The sequence below is a fragment of the Anas platyrhynchos genome, chromosome 3, assembly GCF_047663525.1.
Source record: "Anas platyrhynchos isolate ZD024472 breed Pekin duck chromosome 3, IASCAAS_PekinDuck_T2T, whole genome shotgun sequence".
NCBI classification, from domain to species: Eukaryota; Metazoa; Chordata; class Aves; order Anseriformes; family Anatidae; genus Anas; species Anas platyrhynchos.
The window spans coordinates 87,672,275-87,698,867 of record NC_092589.1 but is presented as its reverse complement, the minus strand read 5'-3'; the positions used below and the strand labels follow the sequence as shown (position 1 = coordinate 87,698,867).

Here is a 26,593-nt window from a genome sequence, read left to right as displayed (position 1 = left end):
CTCAGTTTGCCTTTTTGTTACTTGTAAACGATAGCCATTAGTTTTTGTAATTACTATCACATGCTAAAAGCTGCCTTTTACAACCTGTAAAAATAAGTGTAGACTTTTCTCAGTCAGGTGATTGTTGCATCTAAGATATAGACATATAGTTACTACTGTTTTTTCATGCATTAACTGCGTTAGCATGACTCAAACTTACCAAAATTGGTAGAACATGTCTATCAGGCATCTGCATATGAAGTTATTTCAGTGTGACTTGATCCTTCAATAGCATAAAAACTGAGACTCCTTAAATGATGGGTTTATTGGAACATTTAGTACTCTTCCATGATTTTTTTTTTTGAGTTTTTCATCTGTAGGAGGATGGGTGTATTCCTTGCTCCGTTTCTGTTAATGTAATCATACCATGATTTGTTCTGATACAAGTAAGGGTCTTGAAATAAAAATGACACCAAATATTTTGTTTTTCTTGAGGTTGATTATGTTGGTCATGCTTTTTCAGGGAGAGGCAAATGTTTTGAACAGCTGTACGAACAGCAGTAGTGTCCTGCCCTGAGTTCAATTTTTGTGTGTATAAACATGTCAAATTCCCCAAATGCTCTATATATCCTTTGTCAGTTTCCTGCAATTCCCAATTGGCGTTTCAAGGAAGCAGCTTTCTATTTCTAAAGAGTAAAAAAAACTTTTTGCGTTGCCTTTAGTGATAAGTACTGCTGTCTATCATATAGGAAAATACAGTACACAGGTTGAGTTGTTCATGGTGAAATGTGTTAAGATGCCTATATTAAGGTAAAAGAAGGGATATAATTTAAATTTTTAACTGAATAGTAGGTAAGTCTTCCTTTTACATGAAAGAGTTCCAGTTCAGCGTTCTTAACTGCAATGCAAACACAGTTGCAAGGATCCAGAGATCTCTGTTTTGGCAAGGGCCTCCTATCTGGACATGGTTAGAAGTGTGCCTTGGTTAAATGGGGTAAATCCAGTTTTACATTAGAATTGTCATTACTGTGGGCTACCTATGAAAGTTGGAAGTGAAATTAATTTCATTAAGGAAAGTGTGTGTGTTGAGGAAAGAGAAAACTGAACTATTACTACAGAGGAAGAGGTATTACAGGAAGAGGCACAATCTTAGAAAGTTATTTTGTTGTTTTCTAAAAAGAGAGAGGAAAAGAGAATTCCTTACAGTCATTTATCCAGGGAGGCTCAGCAAGCTGGAAAAATGGGCTGATAGGAACCTCACCAAGCTCAACAAGGAGAAATTTAAAGACTGGCACAATGGGGAGCAACAACCTCAGGCACCAGTTCATGCTGGTGGCCACCCAGCTGGAAAACAGCGTGGCAGAAACGGACCTGGGTGTCCTGGTGGACACCAAGTTGACCATGAGACAACAATGTGCCTTTGCAGGAAAGAAAGCTAATGGCATCCTGGGCTGCATTAAGCAAAGTATTGCCAGCCAGTTAAGAGAGGTGATCCTTCCCCTCTACTTAGCACTGGTAAGGTCCCACCTGCAGTGGTGTGTGTAGTTCTGGGCTCCTCAAAACAAAAGAGACATGGACAGACTTAAGGGAGTCCAGTGAAGGGCCACCAAGATGATAAAGTTACTGTAACATCTCTGCCTTGAGAAAAGGCTGAGAGCTGGGACTGTTAGCCTGGAAGAAAAGAAAGTGCAGGGGGATCTTATCAATGTCTAATAAATACCTGAAGGGAGGATGCTGAGAGGATGGAGCCGGGCTCTTTTCAGTGGTGCCCAGTGCCAGGAGAAGAGGCAGTGGATGCACATTGAAACACGGGAGGTTCAGGAAACATTTCTGTTCCCTGAGAGTGACTGAGCCCTGGAACAGGTTGCCCAGAGAGGTAGTGGAGGGACCTGGTCCTGGGCAAGCAGCTTCAGGTGTCCCTGCTTGATCAAGTGGAGTTGGACCAGACGACCTCCAGAGGTCCCTTCCAACCTTGACTATTTGGGGATTCTGTGATAAGGCTTCATTTATCTGCTAGCTTGATTGTCTCATATGTTAGTCTCCAGGGAGATGAAGGAGAGTCGGTACAAGGAAATGGACTAATTAGATCCATGTAGGACCCATTTCTGCTGCTCTTTACATGATGAGATGAAAAAGTACTGTTAGGAGCAATAAATCTCACCCGGTCATCTTGAATGAAATGTGGTTGCTGCAGTCTGACCCAGAGCTGGGCTGCTGCTTCTCCAGCTAGTGCGGTAGGAGAAGGTTTAGAAGGAAAGGGGAGCTGCTTTGCTCAGCAGTAGCTGTAGGAGCCACCACTTGCAGTCTGCACCGAATACTTTGGTGTGGGTAACTGCTTTGTCTGAGCTGCAGGCTCCCTTTCTACCCAGTATGGGAGAATGGATTCAGTTGCCAGCATGAAGGGAGGATGTAGGGGGCTGCTGCTGGACATTGGCTGCTCAAACACCAAAATAAGGATAGGGAAAGAGTTCAGATGCCTGTCACTAATAATTAGTAAGAATTGTTGATAATGGTAAGGTAGAAAGAAATTGTATGTCTTTAACAAAATAAAAAAGAGGAATCTGGTTTTATGCACTTTATTCAGTGTGATGCAAATTAAGCCTTTTAGATTGTAACCATTTAACTAATTTTTACTCACCATCTGTTGGGTCATAAAATACTTACAAGAAATTAAGAAAGGTCTTAGTTTATTCAGGAGTTCCCTGCTGTGTCTCTTCCCTTTTTTATTAGGGAAGGAAGAGGAGTGTGACCTTGTTGCACTGGTGTTTATTAGAAGGAATTGATGTTGGTTCTATTTTTCCTTCCATCCTCTCTAGGTTTTTTTCTCTCTGTAAGGGAATATAGTTACTCGGGTAGAGGTTGCCGTTAACCATGTGATGGAACGGTAGAAGCTGCCACTAACTAAAGCTTTAAGTGACTCCCATTAACTACTTTTCTGATCTAGAAAAAAATCCTGGCTTTGATTTTGGTGAAGAAAAAAGGTTGAAGGAATTCTGACTTCCTGTATTTTTCCTTCCATTTTTATAATTCAGTAAAACCCACAAAATACTCAGCATTGGCATTTGCAGCATCAGATGTGTTAAAAACTTACTGCATAGCTGCATTTCTCTTTTTTAAGTGATAAGTTGAGAGCAGGACTTTATTTCCACGGGCAATCAGATTATTTCTCTGCACGTATTTTATTATTTTCGTTTTATTTTTCATAAGGAAATTGGACAAAGATAAATCTTTGAAGCAACTTTACAAACCTGTTATAAAAGGTGTCATAGCAATATTTGAAAATTTAAATGATTCTGGAGATACTGTTTTTATGTGGAATAAGGACTAAATTAAAGTGGATAAGAAGAAATTAAAACTTCATTTGAAAGTCAATGATCATGCTCTGAATTCTTGTTAAAATCTAGGGGGGAATTATAAGAGAAATCTATATATTTTGACCAGGTTTTTATATATTTTTCATGATTTTCTTCTAGAATCGGACAGTGATACTCGGGAGATCAACCTGAAAACTTCAGAACTTACCAAATGTGAATGGTGTAGTGTAAGAAAATTGCCAGTAGTTTTTCTACAAACAGTACCATCAACCTGTAGTAGCCTCAGAGACCAGCTGAAAATGAGTAAAGATAATGTCTGGTACGAATGCAAAGGAGACAGTAAGTAAATCAATTATAATAAACTATTTCTCATTTGTATAGGGGCATGTATTTGTAATGCTGTAACTTTTTTATATGGGCCTTCATATTTTTATGACTGCTTTTGGTATACTTACCTCTGCTTTCTGTTCTGTTCTGCTTACAGGCCTCAGTCTGAGTAGAAACTTGTGTGGGTTTGTGTATTATTTTTCCCCATATGATTGTAGTGATATTCTCATATAGACAAATATCTGCTTGGAAAAGAAGTGGATTGTTTTCATGTATCTTTAAATTAATTTAATTTCAATATCGTTTTCCTCAAAGGTCTAGCATGTTAATATACACTCTATTTTTTAATTAGCTTACAGTCCTTTTCCCCTTAAATAGCCTTTTCTTTAGGTTAACTTTTGTGGTTATACTCGCACTCAGCTTAATACATGCATGATACATTCAAATGGAAGAAGAATGCCTTCAACAGTCTCATTATTGTGTGTTCCCAAGACAGAATATAGTTAGAATAGCCTCATCCACCTTTATAAAAGTAGGAATTGTAACACTCCTTACAGCTACAAAAATAGTAAGAGAGCATATGTAAGGGGATGCCAGAAACAATCCTGGTAGCAGGGATTGTGACAGCAGGCAAACACAGGTGTTTGCAAGTGAACAAAGGAAAAGCTTCCTGAGGGACCTGGGAAAGAAATCCTTCCCTTTCCACATCTCTCAGCCTTTCTCCCTCTACCACCACAAACCTTTTGTCCTGTGAGACTGTGGCTCTGAGCTAGTTTTTGCACCCAACTGCTTTATAGTCCTTGATATTTATGAATGCCTTATGATAACACAGTTGCTATTTGCTTTCCAAGCAATGTAATTACTTTAAGATTGAATTCATAGTTGTGTAAGCAACATTGTGTAGGTGCCTAGTTCCCAAAGCTCAGTTAGACATCTGAATTCTGTATTTAGTGAATTTGGAGGTAGGCTGGTAAGGGACTATTTTCACACCAGGTAGCATGCTTAGTTAAGAACAGGAAAGGGTTGCGTGTGTGTCTGAAACTCGTCTCTTACCAAACAGGTCCCTGCAGCTCTGAGTTAGCCTGCTACATGAGACTGGAATCTGCAGCCTGAATGTTAGTCCTATACCTGGGTGCCTAAGTCATTCTTCTTAGGGCATTACTGCCTCTTTTATTGTTTGGATAGTGTGAGGAGGTAGTATTTATACAACAGCTGATTGATCCAACTCACGTTCCCTAACTTCCTAGTGAAGGTGTAGGCAAGGCTAACATGTTGAAGCTAAGCCACTGTACCAAAAGAGCATGAGAGAGAGAGTGGGATAGTGTTTCGTTCCTATAATATTCGCCTGGGGTAGAGAGGTTTTGGTTCATATATGTTACAGGGCCTGAAAGCCAGGTTAGTCTCTTGTAGGTGATGAGATCCCTTCTGCGGCAGGGGTTGAAGATTTTGATCAGAGGGACATCTTAAATTCCTTTCCTTGTTAAGATTCATACTTCTTAAAAAGGAAAACTGGTTGCCCGTGAATCAAAGAACCTTAAGAGATTTCTGTTGCTATGGTAACCAAAATCTGATCAGAGAAAAATAAGTGTTTCTTTTGTGAAATCGCCATCCCAAGCTTTTGTACATTTTATGTACTCAAATCATATGTGTCTAGCATAAGAAAGTGTAATTTTATTAGAACTTTGTGCTAGTAGTGTGCAGCATACAGTTCTGTATCCACTACTGAAAAAAGCACCATGTTTATTTTTCCATCTAAGTCTTGGAAGACCCTCTCAAAAATACAGCTTTTATTTTTGTTTTGTTTTCTTCTCAATTTATTTTTCTAAGCAGTGGATTTAAGTTCTGTACCCAACTTGCATGCTACCCTCAGTTAAAGTAGATTTTTTTTTTCAACCTGTCACTATTTCTGAGAATCTGTTGTCTGAAAGACCTGACATAGATGTCAGTGCTGGGTACCCTTGTAAATATGATTATGATCTATTTAACTAAAAGGCTGAGGACGTCTGGGCTTGCATACTGTAATAACCTCCATGTGTAAAATTTTCAAAAGCAGTAACATGTTAGAGCATGGCCTTCTGGATCAGGTAGGACCATGAATCTATCCCCCTGAATCATGGGGTCTCTGTTTCTCCTTTAATTAATTTAATACACTGTTTCTCCTTTAATTCAGTATATGTTGTCTTGGTTCTCTCCCTCACTCCCACACACACCCCTTCCTCTTTTGCATTATAACTATCAGAAAGCAGGAGAAAAACAGGCAGAACATTTTCTAAAATAAAATACTGTATAGGGGACTAAGTCGATGGATAAATATTTAATATTTAAAAATATCCCTGAAATGACTACATTTCTATTCAGTTCTATGTATTTTGTGCTCAGTCTCTGTCTTTTTGCAAACCATTCTTATAATGATCATTGAGGCCACAAAAGCCCACCTACATTCTTAAAATACTTCTTTTCCTAATACATTTCCATTGATGAAGGTATCTGATTTTTGAGAGACCTCCTCTGGACTTCTTACACTGTTGATCTAGGAAAAGTCAGTGCATGCGGTTTCCCTGTATGGACAGGAAATTATGCTGAATGTGTAATTTCTGCAAATGTATTGACACGGCAGCATAGAACTGTAATAAGAAAAAGAAGGATTGTTAAAAGCATCTTATTGGCAGTAAGCAGAGAAGTTCTTAGTTCTAAAAGTTTTAGCTTTGCATTTAGTATGTGCTTTATGTACAAGGTATAATACTTCATTTTCCTAAAGGCAGAAGTTGAGTGTACACTTCTTGCAAATGTAGGTAGAAGGGATTGGTAGTTGCTCCGTCTATCTGTCTGAATAAGTGTGTATTGTCAGGGGAAAGCATATATGTGTTGGCCCATGGTTCTTCGAAATTTGTTTATAAATGTGGCATTTTATTGTGTAACTAAATGAATATTTTTTTCTCTGCTTTGTTTTAGGTCAAGAAGAACAGTATATAATTCTGATTTTTGAAACTGGCCTTGATCCTCATGCAAATTCAATATTTGAAAAAATAATTACTGACATTGGCATTAGAAATAATATTTCTGACTTCTTCGTGAGAATTTCCTTTGAAGAAGCTAATGGCAGACTTGTTGCATTTACTAAGTGCTTGGAAGAGAATTCTAAAGGAAGCCCTTCTCACAGGGAAAACAAAATTAAAACTGTAATTATTTTTTTCTGTTTTAGAACAAAGTCATTATATTATTTGGATTAGAAATATGCTAAAGATAGTGTGCTAGTCACTAAACAAAAAAAAAAAATCTAACAACTTCTGCTGGCTTTATAATAAGGATTCTCAGACAAGTCCATCAAGGGGTATGAGGCTCTGGAAAACTACATTCATGATACTTTTTAGCATGTTTACTTTTTTATAAGTTTGTACACTGGTCCACAAATAATGTCATTTAAAATGATTAAGGGATGATAAGTTTGTAGTATACTTAGACAACATAATTGTTTCCAAGTTCATCTACTGGTGAAATTTTGATGTTTCAAATGAGAAGTTATAGTGCTGTAGTTAAATTTAATTAATGCTTTTTTTAAACAAAACTACCTCTTAAAGAATTTGAGAGTTTTGTGGTTCTGCAAGAAATGAATACAGACATTACTGTAATAAATGAACTAGGAAAGGAAAAGAAAATTGAAGTCCTTATCAAAAGCAATGAATTTTACATCTGTGGATTTTCAAAGCTTTACTGTCTTTTTGATAAAAGTGAGCACAGTACACAATTGATAACATTGACTTCATTCTTATAAGGTTGTTTCTTCTGAGTCCAAAGTGCAGCAGCGAAATAAACAGTTATACTTTGATGATGAAGAAGAAATTGGAGAACCACATACAGTATTTATTGGTCCCATAGAAAAGTAAGATATTTTTCTTCGCCCAGTCATCATTTTTCTGATGATGATTATTATTATTATTTTGCATTTCATATTTATTATTAAATGTATTTTTTTGTTTCAGGTTGATAGTTTATCCACCTCCACCAGCTAAAGGTGGCATTTCTGTGACCAATGAAGACCTCCATTGCCTAAATGAAGGAGAATTTTTAAATGATGTTATTATTGATTTTTATTTAAAGTAAGTTTTTATTTCAAACCTGTTTCTAGTGTTCTTTTACCTTGAAACTTGAAAAATTCTGACATTAACACTTCATAGGTCATTTGATAACACTTGGTCTCCAGCTACCTGTAATTCTAACTTCAAGGATTGTTTTGTGTTTTTGCAAGAAATTCTGGTTCATATTCTGTCCTGGTTTTGAAGGTGACGTTCTCACTCGGAAAAAAGGTTCCTTAAAATCTCTTTGTATCTGAAAAGGAAATTGAACTATAGAAGAAAAAACACCTTTTTAAGTTCAATTATTTTTTTTCCAGAGTACTTGTGTTCCTTAGAACCTCATTTGCTTCGATTAACATAATAGATAAATTAGTGTTCTGGTGTCACTGATGCCACAGATGTTAGAAGCATATTAAATTGTTATATGCTTGCTGTGTTTATGCTATGCGTAAGGGCTGTGTGTGTGTAATTTTCCGTATATTGAAATACTTAAGAGGTGAAAAGAAAACTAGTACACAAGTCTGGGGAGTGTTTGGAGGTTTAGTATCTCAATCTAAAAATGTGTCTTTCCTATATATGAAACTCATTGAAAAATTGTTTACCTGACATAATATAAAAATAAACAGAGCAGCAGCAGAACAACTTGTTGCTTGAGCATATCACTTAATACCTTTAAATACTGACACAGATACTGGATTAATGAGTTCCAGTGATTAGTTAGCCCTGATAGTGTTACAGCTATTTCAGTTTAATGAGAGGCTGCAATAATTTGGTGGGGGTGGTACTAGTGTTGGCAGAACTTTTGTACTCGTAAATACTTTTGAATTAACACCTCTATGACTTTTTCATTTTGTTTTAAACTAATTAGGTATTTGGTACTTGAAAAACTAAAAAAAGAAGATGCTGATAGAATACATGTGTTCAGTTCATTCTTCTATAAACGCCTTAATCAAAGAGAAAGAAGAAATATTCATGAAACTTCAAATCTCTCGTAAGTCCGTTGATAAGTCCGTATTATCAAGAGCTGAATACAAGGAATATTACAAGAACATAAGTGTTACAGAGATAAAATCCTTACTGACAGTATGATGCCAGCAGAACTCTAGGAAACATCCACACCTATATCAAATATAGAATATGTCTTAAAAATCCTAAGAAACTGTTAATGTGAAAATACATGGAAAGGCAGTCTTTCAATTAAAATAAATCACCCTACAAATCACATTTGGCTTTCTTCTTGCAGAATACAACAAAAACGACATGGGCGAGTAAAAACATGGACACGTCACGTTGACATTTTTGAGAAAGATTTCATTTTTGTTCCTCTTAATGAAGCGTAAGTAACCATACCATACTACTGGATATATGTGCTAAAAGCTTAAGCTTTGTAGTTCTAAAATAGAAAGTTATGTTGTAGTGTGACTTGAAATTCGTAATGGAGAGAATAAATATCTCTTTACAGTGATAAAACCAAAATCTTAATGTGACACACTGCAGTAGGATAAGAAATATTTGGCAATACAAAGACTAAGCAAAAATTAACTTATCTGAATACTGTTTCCAGGCTTTTCTCTATTTCTTTGGCATTCATTCTTCTAAACTGTTGTCAGTAACTTTTGAATTTGTTTTCAGTCTTTACTTCCTCTAATTAGATCTCTTTGGTATTGTTAACATCATCCTCTAGGTAAAATAATCCTATTGGACAAAACTATAATTTAAAATTTCTAGAGCCCTGTATTAGGGTTTTTTATTCTTTTCCTTTATATCCCTTTGTCCTGATGTTTTCCTTGAGTAAGGAAGCAGACTGTTTGCATTCTAATAATTGTTAAGGACTGTTAATGATGCTTGCTTTCTTTGACATCAGGGCAAGTTGTCACAAACACACCTCTTCATTTCATGAAATGAATCCAAGCAGTCTTGAAGCCAAAATATTTAGGAAAGTTGAATTCTTGCATTTTAAAGATATTTAATAAAAATCCATTTTAAAAAGGACACACAGAATTGTAACTGATGTTTTCATAGGCAAAACAAACTGATCTTATGCAAATTCAAAGAATATATTTTTAATTAAAAGCTTTTCAATGAAACTTACCTAGATACCATGCTATTGCACATTCGGAGGAAAAATTTCTGAATTTTGAGGTGAGCTGTAAAGAGGCATTTTTGATGCAACTCACCAAGGATCTTTCTTTGTTACAAAATCACAAGTAAATCTCTTAAAAAGCTGTTCACAAACACTAAGATTGGATTTTGAGAAGCTATGACTTCTATACAGCGATAGGAAGAGAGACAATCCTCACATGATGAAAATGACTAGAGATGTGACATTCCTCCTATCTACTGCAAATTTAATCCTTACCATCTCTCCTTCTGAAGCTTTAAGTACCAGAAATTTGAAGAGTCTGTCATTTAAATTTCAGTTGCCTTAGAGCTTATTATATATTATCCTTCCCATCTTCCTCTTGTGTCAGTCACAGATCCACACTGGGCCGTGCTTCCTAATAATTGGCTATGTGTTGGAGAAATGACACAGCTCATGCTGCGAATTCCAGAGTGGGATTTTGCAGAAGTCACCTGATAAGGAAAAGTAATAGTTCTGTGGTTTTATGAGAATCAGTTATGTTGATATTAACTTAGCACATAGGAGTTTTCACTGTCTTGTTCATTTACTGTTAAGGAACTAAAGCTATGTCTACCTCAGTAGTAGTGCAGCTCATACAGGTGACCTTTCAGCTTGTACTGGAGGCATGAAGTAAACGCTGTTTTTGAGGATTTGTGTTTTAAGGATTTTACTTTGGAGTAGGTTGGTCTTGTGGACTCTTGATTTCAGCATCACAGGTGTACTCTTGGAGTACATCTTTAAGGTTAGTTGCATCTGGAAATAATCCTGTTCACACATTTTGGAACTGTCTTGCACTGTCAACTGAAACTTGGTTAAGTGGTGACAATAAGGACATTCATTTCAAAAGCAGTTTCCTGATCCAAACTGAAGTGCTAATACAAAGGTACTGTAAGAACGTTGCAGAGCATAAAAAAAAACAAACAAGTATATAAGAAAGTGGTGTTTTTCTTGTGTTTTTGTTTTGTTTTTGACCTGCCTTCTGGTAACAAAAACTTAAATCTTCCATATTACCTTTTCAATTTTAATTTATTCTTATTAGCAGCTACTATTTTCTTGGATGCACATTGCTATTTTATCTCCTCTCAAACATGTCACTTTCCCATCCCCCAAAACCCTGCACTCAGTTTTGAGGAAAAAGATGCCAAACTTTTCCTGGGGAGGGAGCTGATTTAGGAAAGAAACAATGATTCAGCAGTGAAATACTTCCTTTATGAATGATTGTTAATTGGTATTGCAGTACAGAGAAATAGTCAGGGAGCTGTTTGGGACGGGAAACAAAAAAGCAGCAAGTATGAAGGCTACTAAGCATGTATCCGAATAGCAGAGCTCTTCACTTGATAAGTTTTGTCTCCTTTCATATATTACCATGACACAGAAGAACAGCAATATTTTACTAGGTTACTGTATATTTGACTGCTCTTTTCCATATCTTCTTGTGCTTCAGTGCTGCTCAGGAGTAGAGAGCTGGAGTCAGCTTAGTTTTCAGGTCAAAAAATATTTCAAGATTTCATTAAAGCTGGTTACTTCATTGCAAACATCTTACTTACTTTGATACATAGCCATTTATGTTGAATTGACTTGTAAATCCTGTTTTATCTTTATTTACTTAAATGCCGCTTCAGGTGTATCATAGCTTCTCTGATACAGAACATTTTATTTTTAGGATTAAATATACTGGTAACAAAAGAGGCAATAAATAGCAGTGTTGGTTTTTGCTTCTTCTAGGTTTCTGTAGTTTAACTGGCAAAATATGAAGAATTTCTGATCTGGTTAGCAAATGTGGTATAGACCCTGTGTTTAAGTTACAGTCTCATGTAGCATTCTGTTGCTGTGTATATGTGTAATAAAATATATTGCTCCTGGACTTTATCTGTTAATAGGACTGAACTGAGAAACCTTGCTTTTGTGTAAAACCACAAAAATGTTGCAAAAGAACGTTTTTAATACACTCGTGTTGTTGATTTGTATATTAGTTGCATTCTTAGTTTGCAGTCTTTCAGATTTGCATGTCTTAAGATGAAGGCTGTGGGCTGGGACCTAATGTCTTCGCTAAGCTGCAGGTTTTTCAGAAGCTCCCTTGTGTGACTTCTTTTGTGTTACGCAGTTTCCCCATGCTTCTCTTCCTTGCAAAATCAGAACTATCACACTTTGTGTTGACACAAATGGACACGTTCAGATGCTGCATGTTCAGTAGAATAAAACTTCCAGCTGCTGGATGGTTAGCTGCCTAGTTTTTTTCGTGTTGGTTTTTGTTTTTTTTTGTTTTTGGGCATCCAGTTATTGCCTCATAGCTTCTAGGCATTAACAAATACACCAGGAGCATGGAGAATCAGTGATGAAGATGGAGAGCCAGTGGTGTGCAGACACAAATCATGTGCCATTCCGTGTATTTTTGGACAACCACGTTTTCAGAATTTTTTCAACGTGCCTTTGCCAGGCCATCTGTATGTGCAACCTAATATGGTTTAATAATTCTTCCATCAGTTTATTCCTTGTCTTGATAGATTGTGACTATGTAACTCACATGCAGCCTTGACTGTGAGTATGCTTTGGCTAGGGTAGTTGTCTAGTGTTTCCTAGTGCTTGTGACTCAACACATAGCAGCACTGCAGGTATTTTTTCAGGATTTTGTCACCTGTTTTAATGCTGGTAACTAGTTCTTGCAAACAGAACTTTTTCTGAGTAATACATCTCATCAAAGGTATGGAAGAGTTTCTTTGCTTCCAGTGAAAGGTCTGCATCCATTACCATTCATAAACTGTCTCAAACCTGAGTCTCTGGTAAATTAGTGGTTGAGAACCCATCTCAGATTCTTTTTCTTTTGTGTCTTGAATTAAGTAGTCCATGAGACAAGTTATTCTAGGATTTGAGAAAACTTGAGAGCTTCTCTCACATCATAGGAATGCTGCTAATGGTTCGTCTCGGTAGCATTTCTCTTGTGCTGCTTAGAACAAGGTTTTCTTTCTCTTAGGACAGGCATAGCTGTTTATTCTGGCATTTGTTTTAAAGCAGCATGCTAGAAATGCTTTTTTTGGAGTTGCTTAACTTCTAGAATCTTCTTCTAGAAAGTAGAAATCTACTAGAAATTTCTAGAAATCTACTTCTAGAAAGTCTTGTAGACTCTCCCACAACCATTAGTTCAAGGAATGTAGGTTCACCTGAGAAGTTCAAAGAACTGCAGTAAGTGGAGGTGGCCAGGGTGACTCTAGGGGAGAACTAATTTAAGAACAGAATGGCTGAATTGACCATCAGTATTTTGGAGAGTATATTTTTGTTCAAGTCTCTAGTGGAAATAGCTTGTTCCTTTAAAAGTTGCAAGCTATTTTCTTTCCAAATCCAGGTTAATTTGCTACTCTATTTACATATCTGGTACATAAAGCATATCTTATAATAGGATATGCCCAAATTCTAAGGTTTGGCAATACTTAAAAAATTCATTTACTAGGTGTGGTGAATCATTCAAGACAAAATGCCTCAATACTTCATGTGTTGCTTTCAAAAGCTATTTACTTGCATTACCATTGACTTTTGATGGAATTTAGACTCATAATCATCTAATTTTTTAATAGGTCAGATGTGCATTTTAGCTACTGCTTTTTAATTTTTCTAAAGCATATTGAAACGTGGCTTTATCTGCATAATACATAACTCGGTTCTGTTTTGTTATGTGCTGTAGGAAATTAGAGGACCTTCAGAAATTTTCTTAATAGGGTCAGTATATATTTACTTGCAATGCCACAATACCTGAATTACCTGCTGTTCCATTTCTGATTGAGTGGCAAGTCAAGTCTGAAGTGGCAAGAGGATGAGGAGGAAGCTGGGGCAAAACTTCCTATCTTCATTTGGGTTGGGGGATATGACTGATTTTGATCCTGAAAGGGTTAGAATGTCAATTTCCTTCCTTAGAGTTCTGTGAAGGGTGAGTAAGATAACAGGGTTGTGGTTGATAGCATTACATGCATTCTTTTCTCCCCCTTTTTCTTCACTGCTGGCAGGATTGTTTTTAAAATGGGAAGTGTCATATAAAACTAGAAGATCTTACGGGTGGAAGAATTCGGGCAACTCAGTTGTACCATTGACCTAACTACTTTTACTGTCAGTGGTGAATTTCTAGAAAACTTAATACAGTCATAAAACATGAACTCTACAATCTCTAAATAATGCTATGATAAAGAAAGCATTTTAAAAGAATTAAGCTTTAATTCAAAGGAGGAAAATGATGTATAAACTGTGAACAAATTGAAATAATATTTAGACAGCACCTGTTCTCAACTAACTGCATCGTGGTAATACATTTGTTGGTGACTGCTGGCATGGAATGATCCTCCCTTTAAAGAAAACTTAATGTTCAAGTAAAACTTGCACAGGAAAGTGAACAGCTATTATAGTCTGTTGATTATGGGGAACATGTTTCAGTTTTGTGTGCACGTATGTGCACAGAGTTTTTGTTTGCTTTTACCAACCTCAAGTTTAACACTGAATATTAATGTAATTGCTGGTTATTAATATATTTTTTTCCTTTGCAGTGCCCACTGGTTTTTGGCTGTCATCTGTTTTCCTGGTCTAGAAAAACCCAAATATGAACCAAATCCTCACTATCATGAAAGTGCTGCAACACAGACAAAATCTTCCTCTTCAGATGGAGAAAGCAACACACCATCTCCTTTGCCAAATGAGTTCGATACCCAAAACTCGCCTTCCATGTCCACAGCAAAGAAGACATTGACCAAAAAGTATAATACAGCTTTAATTGACCCAAACACTGAAACAGAGGACAGTGAGTCTTCATGTTGTAGAAGAAGTCCTTGTAGGGGAAAAAGTGGTTTCAAAAAATTAAGTCAAATAGACAGTGATGTGGAAGAACCTAACACTGTGGAATCAGCATGCCATAAACTTGACCATAGGACTCCAGATGAAAACGGTATACAGGGTGAATTCACAACTGCTAGCCAATCTATGGGTATGTAATTGTAAAAACACACATTTTAATGTAAATTTGGAAGCTTCACATCTGTTACTACATTTGCAATTGTGTAAACGTTGAAAATTGAGTAGTTTGTGGCTCACATTTGAAGGCTGGCAATGTAAGTAATTTACAGCCATTGTGTAAGAAGTTTTTGTGTTCATCTCTCATCACATGAGACTGGAGAGAAAACAGTTTACCCAAATCTGACAAATTTGTCAGTCGCATTATGCTTTCTCACACACAATCATTTTCTAAATGTCACTTAATTTGCATCAGATGAGACTGGAATTGTTAGGGAAAGAATAGTAGTTGCTGATCCTTTGACCATGAACCCTCAAAATGTATATGCATGGGGCAGCTGAATTAAGATCATGAGAAAGTTTAATTCCATTGTCTTCTAGACTTTGAAGTTTCACTTCAACAAGTTCTTGAATGTTCTGTTAGAAGGCATGTAAAAAGGCTGAGAAGAAAACAACCAAAAAAAAAAAAAAATCAGTCGTGATTTCCATGTTACATTTAGAGAGGCTTCCTCCATGCATCACTTTTGTGGAGGCTGATACCAGTAGTTTTAGTCATCTGGAATAGCACTTGTACAAAAGTGAACAAAGGAGCTGACATAATTTTGAAGACAAATGAAGGAATTGGGAAAAGATTGTTTTCTCTGCTCACAGTTTGTTTTCCCTTGAGGCATAGAGTACAAAACAGCTGGTCGCGAGAAAACTTCTGTGTCAGGCACTGATAACATTCCTACTGACTTAATTTACACATAGTAAATAATTGTGTCGTGTATAGTACAAGGTCTGAAAAGACTATTAATCAAATGGTCTAATCTGTATACTGCAGGCCATTACATGCAGTATCTTTGGGTGTAAACCATTTCCCACTTTCTAGTCCAAATTTATTCCTGGCTAGTTTATTCTTCTTTTGTGGTAACATTGTCACTACTAGCAGCTCTGTTTTGTTCTTACAGGGAGATAGGTGGGGAGTTGTTGTTTGGATTGATTTTTTTTTCATTCTGTACACGATTATCGCAGTCTGATATTGCTGCTGTATATGGTCTCACCTGTCTTGGATGCCACTATTGTTTTTTGTCTGTAATTAGTGAGGACATTCTTTATGAAATACATTTTTGCTAGGATAGCATTTCTTTCTTTTTAATGGCTGCACTGTATTGGTGGCTGGCCGATGGTCCTTCTGTCAAAAACTGAAACGCTCAGACTTTGTTGCTCAGCTATGGCAGATGATGCACCCTGTGATCAGTGCAGACGTTCGTAATGGTCCCAGTCCAGGTTTAAGAGAGAGATTCAATTCAAAATTGACAGTACAGCAATGAAATTTAGATGCACTACAAACCTGAACTCCCATTTATATCAGATGGAAGATGGGGATGCGGGCCTTCAGTATTCTGTCCAGTCTTCAGCTATTACTCTAGAAGGATGTGGATCTTAACTCTTGACTGCTAAAGCTATGTGCTAGCTATCTGAAGATACCTCAAAAGGCAGCAGCTGCCCCTTTCATAGTACAGTCAGTGAACTGTAAGTGAGTTGTTCAGTTGAGTTGCTCTCTGCTCTGATTAAGGTCTTCACTGTGTGTTGTGAGACCCTAGGTGCCTACTATACATGGGAGCTTTAACACAGATGTCTTGATCTCAAACGAATTTGTGGTGTTGGACTCATATATTAGTAGAAGTTGATGCAAAAATAACTTTGAAGAGATCATCCAAAATACATATTTTTTATTATTTAACTAATCCCCCACTTCTATTGTAGGAAGGTCATCCAGTTCTTCTTGTATGATCTGTGATTATTCTTGATACCAATTCTTATTTTTTAAGACTGTCAGCAGTAAGCCACACGAGTGTGGCCTACTTTCTTTGCTGAGGTCTTTTCAAAGACACCAAGTAAGATTAATTCCCAAGTTTGTCCCTATGGAAATCCCCTGGTAACCTCATTCCAGACTGTTAGTTCAACTTCAAATGCAGATCTCCTTTGACTTTGTTAGCTAGTTCTTTGCCCTATTTACTGTTCTTGCAGAAAAATCCTGGGTTGCTTTGGTAACTAATAGGTCCTTCACTGGCACCAGAACCAACATTTTCATTTTTGTGTTTGTTTAGATATACTATACAGCCTTTTCCTAAGGAAAGTTTTCTTAGGAAGTTACCAAGTTCTGCTAGCATGAGTTATATGTTTATCATTTATTTTCACATAGTTAATTACTTTTCCCTTCAAAAGCTGTTCTGAAGACTTGCATGGTAGTATAGGAGGACTAATGAGCCTGTAGCTGTTTGTCTGCGTCCTTCACAGGTTTAGTGATAACATTAATTGTTCTTTATATTTTCTGATAGTTTCCCATGTGAGTAAATATATAAAGGTGTATGTAAATATGTGGGGAGTGAATTTTCAGATACATTCTTTTTATGTAGCAAACAGTGAAGTTTCACAAACATTTCTAATCTGTTGCTCCCAGAAGAGCTGATTTTGCCCTCCCTAGCAGCATGTTCTGTTTTACCAGCAGAAGTCATAATAAAACTGCACAGCAAATCTGATCAAGGAACTGATTCAAATTAAAAATACTAAGCTTTTGGCTGACTTTCTCGGTCTGGTCCACTGTGTGTGGATATATTTTGTGTCAAAAGCAAGGAGAACTACATAGGGACAGAATGAAACTTCCTCTTTTGGTGGCAGTGCCAATTATTGTTGTAAAGGCCTTATGGAACTACAGTGGTAATTTCATGGTGTATTTTAGTCTAGGTTATTACAACTTTTTAAGCATTTCACAAAATAAGGAATAATCTTTGCTGTATTATTTAGAATAAACTTTTCCCTTTGGGTTTATTATTTACATGAATAAAATACTGTTTGTCAGCTGTAGAGAAGTTATTGTGAGGAACTCTTAGAAAATCTCAGGTACTTAAAATTAGTTTGGTCTTCAATGATATGTAGCATTTGATGTTTAAATATTACTGTCTGTGATTGATACAGATGGATTGCACAAAATCAGGCTAAACTACAGTGAAGACTCAGCTGATGGCAGTAAACTGAATGAAGATGAGTTAATAGATTTTTCGGAAGACCAAGATAACCAGGTAAAGTATTTAGCAATTTTATCTGGGAAAGGCAGACTGTTTTGTTTCATTTTCAATGGGTTGTTTAAAAGCTTTTACATACATTGTAAATGTACATTGTCTAAAGCTAATTAATTTTACAAATGTCAAATCCAAAACACTGTTTACCTTACAAAATTTGGAAACTAGCAAACAGGAGAGGATAGAACATATGTTCATTAAACTGTTCAACAGGAAAGTGCTGTTCTGATCCTGCATTTCATGTTGTGTGAGTCCTGTGCATTATGACAATATTTTCCAATGATTTTATTGTAAACTCTGAAAATCAGCAACACTCTCTAATCTCCCCAACCCCCATGTTTACCTAGTAGACCCTAGAGCAAGTTACTCTGATTTAAGCTACATTTTTTTGTGTAAACAGATGCGTTTATAAGTAGGTGTTAACTCTTTTGTTGCATTTAGTCATTGTTTTTCCTAGTCACATTTAAACAATGTGGGTTTATAATCAAGTGGTGTTCTTCAAGTTCAAGAGTTTTAGATTGCAGAGATGTGGGAAGTCTCTGATCATTCGTTGTCCTTCACTGATTCACTTCTGAGTGTAACAGCGTGATCTCATAGCCCTGTTGCTTCTGCAGTGGAAGTTCAGTGTGAGCAAGTTAGAAGTCAAACAGTTCTTAATTGGTCTTCCTGTGTTCATTGTTCTGGGTATATGACTCTAAGTTGTCTGAAACAAAGAATCAAAGGCTTTCAAATGTACAGTCCAGAATTTATCCGTTCTTCACCTTTGAGTCCAGACAAAGCAGTTATTTTGCAAAGTCTGCAGCTATTTGTGATGTCTTCCAAATAGTGTGTGTGTCTATGTGCACAACGTAAAAATGGTCACTTTTTGTTGAAACCTATCTGTGCTTTCAGACTCAACCCACCTGCTGTCATGTCACTTGTCCAAATAAGTAGTCTTTGATTCTATCCCCATGAAGTGCCTTTCTGTACTTGGTAACAGAAGGCAGTGAAGAAAGCTCATGGTCGCCTGTGTTCTTTGCGGGGAGGAAAAGATGCCAAGTTCCTCGCTTGCAGTGTAGCTTAGAACTTGGCTCAGGCGGAAGCTGTTACTGATACCTTCTAGAACACACAAAGCAAGTATAGAAATGGTAGACCATGACAGGCTGAGTGTACTTTCATGTCTGCCAAAAATGATGTTGAGGCTGCAGCAGAAGCAGGTGTATTAGGTATCGTGTAGAAGACACGATAAAATCTTAATGGTGTAACAGGAGGATTTTAGTCATAGGATCCTGTGTACAGGATCCTGTATGATTTGTACGCAAGTGCTCAAATCATGCTGATTTCTTGGTTCCTGTTTTTGGAAAGCATATATTTCCCTGTAATGCAGTGGTCTGGGGTAGTAATAGCTAACTCCATAGCCGTGTGAGAAATCATGGATCACTGGTTTCCTTTTAGGTACAAGAACCTAGTGTTCTTGCTGATGAATCTTCCGTATCCTTCATAGCAATGATTACTGAAATCAAAAGTTTAAAGAATATTCCCAGGCTTGTGGTGGGTTAGTTTTTGCAATATGTAAAATCATGTCAATTTGCCTTTAGGTTTCCCTTGCTCAAAGAACCAAGTTGGTGGATTCTGGAGTAAGGATCAAGCTTTCCTCCTGAGTTCACTGCAGATTTTGCAGATACTGTCTCATTTCCTCTAGAAGATAACATAGATGCAATATGCTGAAGAAGTTTCTAGTAATCAGTAGGAAGAGACAATACAATTTGTATTATAACCTGCAGGGAGATGCACCTCTTTTAGGCCAGAAACACTTAGAAAATGTCAGTGCTTTTTGTTTGTTTCATTTGTGTTTGTTTTTTTTTTTTTAATTCTAGTTTCAGTGGTCATTAAATATAACAGCACCATTCACTCCATGTCTTCCCAGCGTGGATTTGAGAAACAGTGTGAGACTAAAAGTTGTTAATACAAACAGTGAATGGTTGTAGATGAAAAAAGTTAACACTTCTTTATTAAACTTGATGTTATTGGTCTTGAATAAAAATAGAAAGTATAGCAATAATTCCTCTTGCATCTATTTAAAAATGTGAACTTCTAAACACCTGTAAACGTGTTGCTTTTGTAGGAAGACAGTAGTGATGATGGTGGCCTTTTAGATGATAACTGTAATTCAGAAATGGGACAGTGGCACCTGAAGCCTACTATCTGCAAACAGTAAGTAGTGAAACAGTTGAAATTGATATCAATACAGTTTGGGAAATGAAAATTTCATGGGAGTGTATGAAATTTTAAGACAGTAATTGTGGGAAATGGTCATACACATTTCTTCAAACAGTTTAGCCTGTGTATTTGTGTTTGAGGGAGCCTTCTATATTATGTAGTACCATCATCTTCAGTAATCAGAAAATTTAGCAAATGAAACTACTGGTAAAATAATACCTTGTTGGCTTCTGTTAAGCCTATGTACTTCTTCAAGTAACAGAAGATTATTTCTTCAAATAAGGCTGTATGTTCATATCTTGTGCTTAGATTCCTACAGAAAGAAGGTTGCAGAAGCACATTTAAATGTATCCTTTTATATTAAAAGGCAGAATAATTTCTTCAAATTAAACATGTAGTTAAGTTAATATTAAATGAAACCTTTGTAGTCAGTCAAATTATTACAGGAAAATGGGATCATTTTTAACTGTTGCCATGCCTGATTTAAATGTATTTGAGTTGTTTTTATTGTCTCTCCCTGTTTCTTGGTTAATCTTTTCTCTAATGAGAATGCTTCACAGCATTGAGTTCAATTACAGGGTCTTTCATCTACTTTTTTCATAACCTGTTTTTCATTTGAAATATCTTTAAAATGTTTTTGGATTTTGGAAACACAAGTGATTTATTAATGAACACTGACTTCAGTTGCCTGCATTTTGATGTGACCAGAAGCGTTATTCCAAGTCCAGAACTATTGTCACTAATATTGTTGTCTTTAGAGTTTTCTTTATATTTTACCACATTTTGTTTATCCATTCTCACATTTTTCTTTGTGAATGTAATGCTTGCTAGAATGGTAATGGTTTTCATAAGTGTTTTTTCTTACAGTGCAGGATAAAATTATGTATTTATACATTATATGAAATACGTAGGTAGTATCCTTGATGCATTGTCATGAAGGTGTAAAAATCCATCTGTACTGTGAGATTTAGGAATATTTGGTAGTGCTATGGACTTCTAATTATAACTTAAATTTTTCTCATGCTGATGATAGATTATCTGTATGTAATACTTCTCTCCAGTCGTTATTTTAATCTGAATATGAAACTTCATAAGATCTTTGACACGGGTATCAAAAATCATTAAGGGCACTTGAAACTATGATAACAATAAAGTATTAAAATTATTTCTGTATGAGAAAGGAAAGTCAATTCTACTCCTCCTTTCCAAAACAAAAAAAAAGAAGTACTGGATTGTGTGTTTTGAGACTACTGCTTATTTAAATAATAGCTCTCTTTCAATCAAAAATAAAAACAAGTATAAATTAAAGCAATCATTGTTCAAGTAATAATATACTTGTGCCTCAAAAGTTGCATACATGTAAGTTAATTTACACATACAAACCAAACCTATTTATAAATTCATGCATATAATTAGTCTGAATTTGCTAGTTTCCAGTTACAAAGAACATCTTGTGTGAATGCATGCGTGTATTATTATTAGGCGAAAAAAGGTAGAGCTTTGTGATAAGTAGTCTGTAGCTTATTTGTCCCTCAAGGTACACCTTATATCTTAACAATGCTGAGATTCTGAACTCTGGAATGAGTTGGCTCCAGTGGATAAATCCAGCTGTTGCCTGTAAGGCAGCTGATATAATTATATATAATTGTTACATTTATACTTCCTGCTATGACAGTAGCCTCTAGATTGAATGATAGATTTCAGATTCAGCAGTTGGGACCACTTCTTGAACATACAAAATCTAGTGTATTTTTAGGTGCCGTGGACTGCCCTATCTGTCCTCCAGATGTTTCTCCAGGAGGATGTTTGTGGGCTCTGTGCCTTACTTTCCAGTCTCTTGCAGGTGTCCCAGATACCTTGTGCATCTAAAATAGCACTGGACACCTGGGGGGCTTTTAGGTAACTAGATTTTGCCTGTAACAAATGGTTTCAGTCTGACAGAATGCACTTAGAAACTGTAGTACTGGAGTTCTCTGTACTTAGTGTGTGGTTAAATTTAAGATAACTTTGTATTTAGCTATCCCAGTTAGGGGATTATAGCAGCACTGGTAAAAATGTTATAGTACTGATCTACTTTTGTTCAAGGTCATCCCACAAATCGCTAGCTTTGTAATGTATTTTCTAAGCTGTTGTAAAAGACTCTGTACTTTAAAATTATGTTCTCTTACAGGCCCTGCATTTTGCTTATGGACTCCCTGAGAGGCCCTTCACGGTCAAATGTTGTGAAAACACTAAGGGAGTAAGTTTCATAACTGTAATTTTTGCAAAATTCTGCAAGTGAAAAACAATATTTTAATTTTCATGGTCTTTTATCGTAGATACTTAGAAGTAGAATGGGAAGTCAGGAAGGGCAATAAAAGAAGCTTTTCCAAAGAAGTCATGAAAGGTTCCAACCCAAAAGTGCCACAACAGAACAACTTCAGTGATTGTGGAGTGTACATACTGCAGTATGTGGAGAGCTTTTTTGAGGTATGTATACCTATTTGTGTAACTATTTGTTTTGTCTCCTGCAGCGATCAAGTGTGTGCTGCAATTATAAAAGGCTCTTTTAGCTTTTACAGCTATTCATTAGATGATGCATTAGAAACAAATTTATATGTTCTCACAGATAATAATGAATACTTCCTGGAAAATAAACTAATGGCCAATATTTTAATATCTGGTACACATGGGTACCAGATACCAGAAGCCATGGAATTTTCTGAGAAATTACTGAGAAAAGCTTTGTGTTGTTACAGTGCATGGCCTTTAAAATTACCCAGTAAGAGTTCAAATTTGAGTTCAAAATCTAAACCAAAGACGTGGTACTATAAAAGCTTGTTCTTTTTCCCCTAAGAAATGTGACCGTGAATAAATTCATTAATACAACACAGCTAATTTAGACTTCTTAAGCTTTCATTATAACATGTAAGTAAAATCATTATAGCTAGAAGCCAAATCTTAATTCCATTGAAGAAAATAGTTGAATTTTTATTTCCTTTAACTGTCTTGGCCTTCAAGTTAAGGCTCCTTTCAGAAGGGGAGGATGGAACACCCTCAGGTCTGGGTTGGGAGGAGAAATGGTAAAGTGAGATGTTACCTGTATGGGGTGTAGACTCTTTTTACAGTCTGGAGTGCTTTAGAGCACTGTTGCTGAGCTGTCCTGTGACTACCAATCTCCTGAGAAAGCTGGTGATTCCTTCTCCATTGCTCAACCCTCCCCTCGTTCATACCTTATGTGATAGCAGTAAGGCTTTAGAAGAGTGTATTCATGCAAAATGAAGGCCAAACATTCAATGTGCCTTAAAACACTTTTTATTAATTAATTAGCTTTTGCTTTTCAGAGCTTAGAACCATCCTAGAGAGCTTTTTGTTCTGTACGTGGGGGAGTGTGGAGCAGCCACGTTCTAAGGACCTTACCCCTTGGTTCTTGCCAAGTGCCCGCAGACAGAATTATGGCAGGCTGGATCCCTCGTCTTGGCTGGCCCCACAGCTTTGCCTGCCAGGGAGCAGGAGTGGGGCGTAGATGTGCCTGGTAAAAAATCGCAGGGTATTCTCAGAGGTGACGCTAGTGGGAAAGTAAAACCTGGGCTAGCGGCACAGTACTAAAATATCTCACAGCTATTGAGCTAATCCATTGCAGCTGCTAATGTGTCTGAAAGATGCTACCAAGTCTCAGTTGTCCTGGCAGCTGTACCAGCTGACCTGGAGAGTATGGTTAGTTGCATGGGTAGGGCTGTTCAGTCACATCTTCTGCTTTGTGGGTTTATTTCAAGCGTCTTCTTTTAATAATAAGCATCAAAGCCATGTCGTGTAGGTCTTTCTTAAAACCAAGGCTCGCTTGACGAGGTATCTGGCGTAACAGGACAGCAGGTGCCTGCTGGGCCCCATCGGCTCGGCCACCGGAGGGCGCCTGGGGCCGTGGCCGGGCTGCCGCCATGGCCGCCCCTGGCTGTCCCTGTGGTGATGGGGCAGGCAGGAGGGGCTCGCTGAGAGAAAGCGCCGTGCCGCAGGCTGTGCTGATGGGTCGGGGCGCAGTGGTTGTGCCTCACCGCAGCCCTCCTGCTAGTTCTCCGGGTAAGTGACCTCTGGCAGGAAAACGGGAGGTAAGCACACAGAAAGGGCCGGCAGGCAGCCAGGTGCTCTTCACAGGCCCTGCTTTTAAGAGTGGAATGTAAAGCTCAATTTCCTGGTTTGTTGTGGTCCCACAGGTATTCAGAAGAACCGGACTAGAGCTCATTAGGAATCTGGTCTTGATTCTAGCCACCCTTTTTTTTTTCCAAAAGAAAAGAGAACAAAAAACCCTGTATCTTGTATCTATTTATCTTTTACCTCTTAATTAGTACGATGTCTATCACACAAATTAATTCAAATAGTTTGCCTACACAATATAGCAGTCTGAGTAGATTATTTGGACACTCGTATAACCAGAACTGTGGTGTGGATGTGTGATATTCATAGCAAAGCTTGATCTATTTGACGTTAATTCTACATGTACAAAAGATATAAACAGTAGAAATTTTGTTTCACGCTGAGGGATGAGCCAGGGAAGAATGCATGTTTTCCACTACAGTTCTCCCCAGTCCTTTACGTTATAACTCCCTACTGTAATGTCCAAATCAACTTTCTTTTCAGAATCCCATTCTGAGTTTTGAGCTACCAATGAACTTAACAGACTGGTTTCCACGCCCAAGAATGAAAACCAAAAGAGAAGAAATACGAAAAATAATCCTGAAGCTGCAGGAACAGCAGAGCAAAGACAAGAAGGGACAAAAGGACCCAAGTTCAGCAGAAAGATCTTTGCAGGAAAAAACAGAACAACTTATCAACAGTGGCTCAGACTGAATGTTGTATCTGTTGCATGTTAGCTCCACAATCAAAACTGAAATATACATTTTGTCTGCCCAAACTAAAGATTTGGCGTATTCTCTGCTCAAAGTTACTTGGGAATGTTCAATGCCTGTATAAATGTGTGTCATAAAAAGATTTAATTCCCACAAAGATGTGTATTAAGTAAGCAAGTCTGTACATATGTTAATGAGGCCAACTTTTTCAGCATTTGTAATTACTTTTTTTCCACTTGGTAGGGAGCTTTTGTTATGTATTTCTGTTAATAGAACTTAAATAGCAACTTCTAAACATAAAGCAAATAAAGAAAATATTTATAGGATAAAATGGTTAACTTTTTCTTTTTCAGTAAAGCTGTAATGTTACAGGCTTAAGTAACACATAGGGAATGATTTGGTAGTAAGATACTTAATTCATATTTTGACCCTATTTAGTTGCCCTTTACAAGATTATTCTGCTTGCGCTACAAACAATAATATGGGTAAGTGTCTCAGTGTACCATGGCCTCAGAGAGGGTGATTCCCATCCTCACAGTATCTAAGTGTAGGCAGTGTAATAGTTAATAGGACTGCTTCAGATTTGGGGTTTTAAAAGATATGCATTGCAATTAAAATTCCACACTTGCTTTAGTGGGACGGGCTAGAGAAAGGAGGAGAATGCTCTTTGACCAGAGATTACTATTCAAGCAGTATTATAAAAGTGGTTTCAATGAAGTGATCTTGAGTGATACTATTAAATCATATTTTGTGGATCCCAATTGTTGTACAGGTGTATTTTGAGACTTTCTTCATTATAAAATTGTATTTTGGTAAGTGTACTTGGAATAGCAGATTGCCCACATTACATTTTCTATGTTACAATTCTGAATGTTACATTCATATGTGCTTTATCTAAGTAATGAACATTTAAAAAAAGTGTATGATTACTATTTTTTGTAATATCCATGCAAAAAAAAAAAAAGAAAAAAACCTACAAAATATCAGTGTTCATTGCTTGCTTGTTTGTTCTTGGCTTTAGGTAGCATCAGACTAATGCTGGGATTTGTTTGGGTATTTCCAATATATTTTGATTTTTAAAATAGTTTAAAATGCCATTGTTGCTTACAGTGCAAGCATCCTTGTTAGAAAGGCTTTGGTATTCAAATGAGGAAAATTATAAATGTTTTTTGCAAGGATATATATATCCAGTCCACTGCTAGTATGGATATCTTTGAAGGGATCCAGAAGCTGTCTCTCCCTGGGAGGAAGTCTCTCAGGGAACCAAGGGGATTTTCTGTCCCTCCTTGCAGACGGTATTTTCTTGCCTGTTTTTTTCTACTGGGACTGTAATTTGTCATTCCCTTCTCAAGAAGAAGCAGCAGAGGCTTCCTTAGCTGAACTTTGTGTCCCCCAAGATCAGTTTTTATACAGATCAAGCATACTTGAAGACCCAATACTTCAGGCTCTCTGTGAGTTTGCATTCTCACTAAACCCTGAAAACATGGCTGTTAAGGGCGTTACTGCCAGAAAAACTATTGCTGTGAGACTCTGTTTAAAAGTAGGGTCACTGACCAAAACAGAGTGATTGCACAAAGAGCAACACAGCCATGGGCTGCTAACCTGCACAGGTAACCCACGGGATTTAGGGGATTTGTTCATTCCCTCACCTCTTTCCTGTGCAGACCCTGTGCCTCATGGAGAGTATGTAAGCACCGTACGTCTC

At 37.0% G+C, this 26,593-nt stretch overlaps 1 protein-coding gene across 7 annotated transcripts in view; it reads left to right on the top strand.

The window, feature by feature from the left end:
* Positions 1 to 25,871, top strand: part of SENP6 (SUMO specific peptidase 6) — a 92,466-nt gene extending 66,595 nt beyond the window's left edge. For all 7 annotated transcript variants that reach the window (XM_038176186.2, XM_072036263.1, XM_072036262.1 and 4 more), the window contains 12 exons: positions 3,453 to 3,632; positions 6,573 to 6,799; positions 7,394 to 7,500; positions 7,601 to 7,717; positions 8,562 to 8,684; positions 8,937 to 9,029; positions 14,342 to 14,775; positions 17,763 to 17,866; positions 19,971 to 20,059; positions 22,236 to 22,304; positions 22,384 to 22,534; positions 24,680 to 25,871. In XM_038176186.2, coding sequence (XP_038032114.2) covers positions 3,453 to 3,632; positions 6,573 to 6,799; positions 7,394 to 7,500; positions 7,601 to 7,717; positions 8,562 to 8,684; positions 8,937 to 9,029; positions 14,342 to 14,775; positions 17,763 to 17,866; positions 19,971 to 20,059; positions 22,236 to 22,304; positions 22,384 to 22,534; positions 24,680 to 24,889 — 1,904 coding nt within the window. In that variant the 3' untranslated portion in view covers positions 24,890 to 25,871. The remainder of the gene's footprint in view (positions 1 to 3,452; positions 3,633 to 6,572; positions 6,800 to 7,393; positions 7,501 to 7,600; positions 7,718 to 8,561; positions 8,685 to 8,936; positions 9,030 to 14,341; positions 14,776 to 17,762; positions 17,867 to 19,970; positions 20,060 to 22,235; positions 22,305 to 22,383; positions 22,535 to 24,679) is intronic.
* Positions 25,872 to 26,593: the final 722 nt, after the last annotated feature.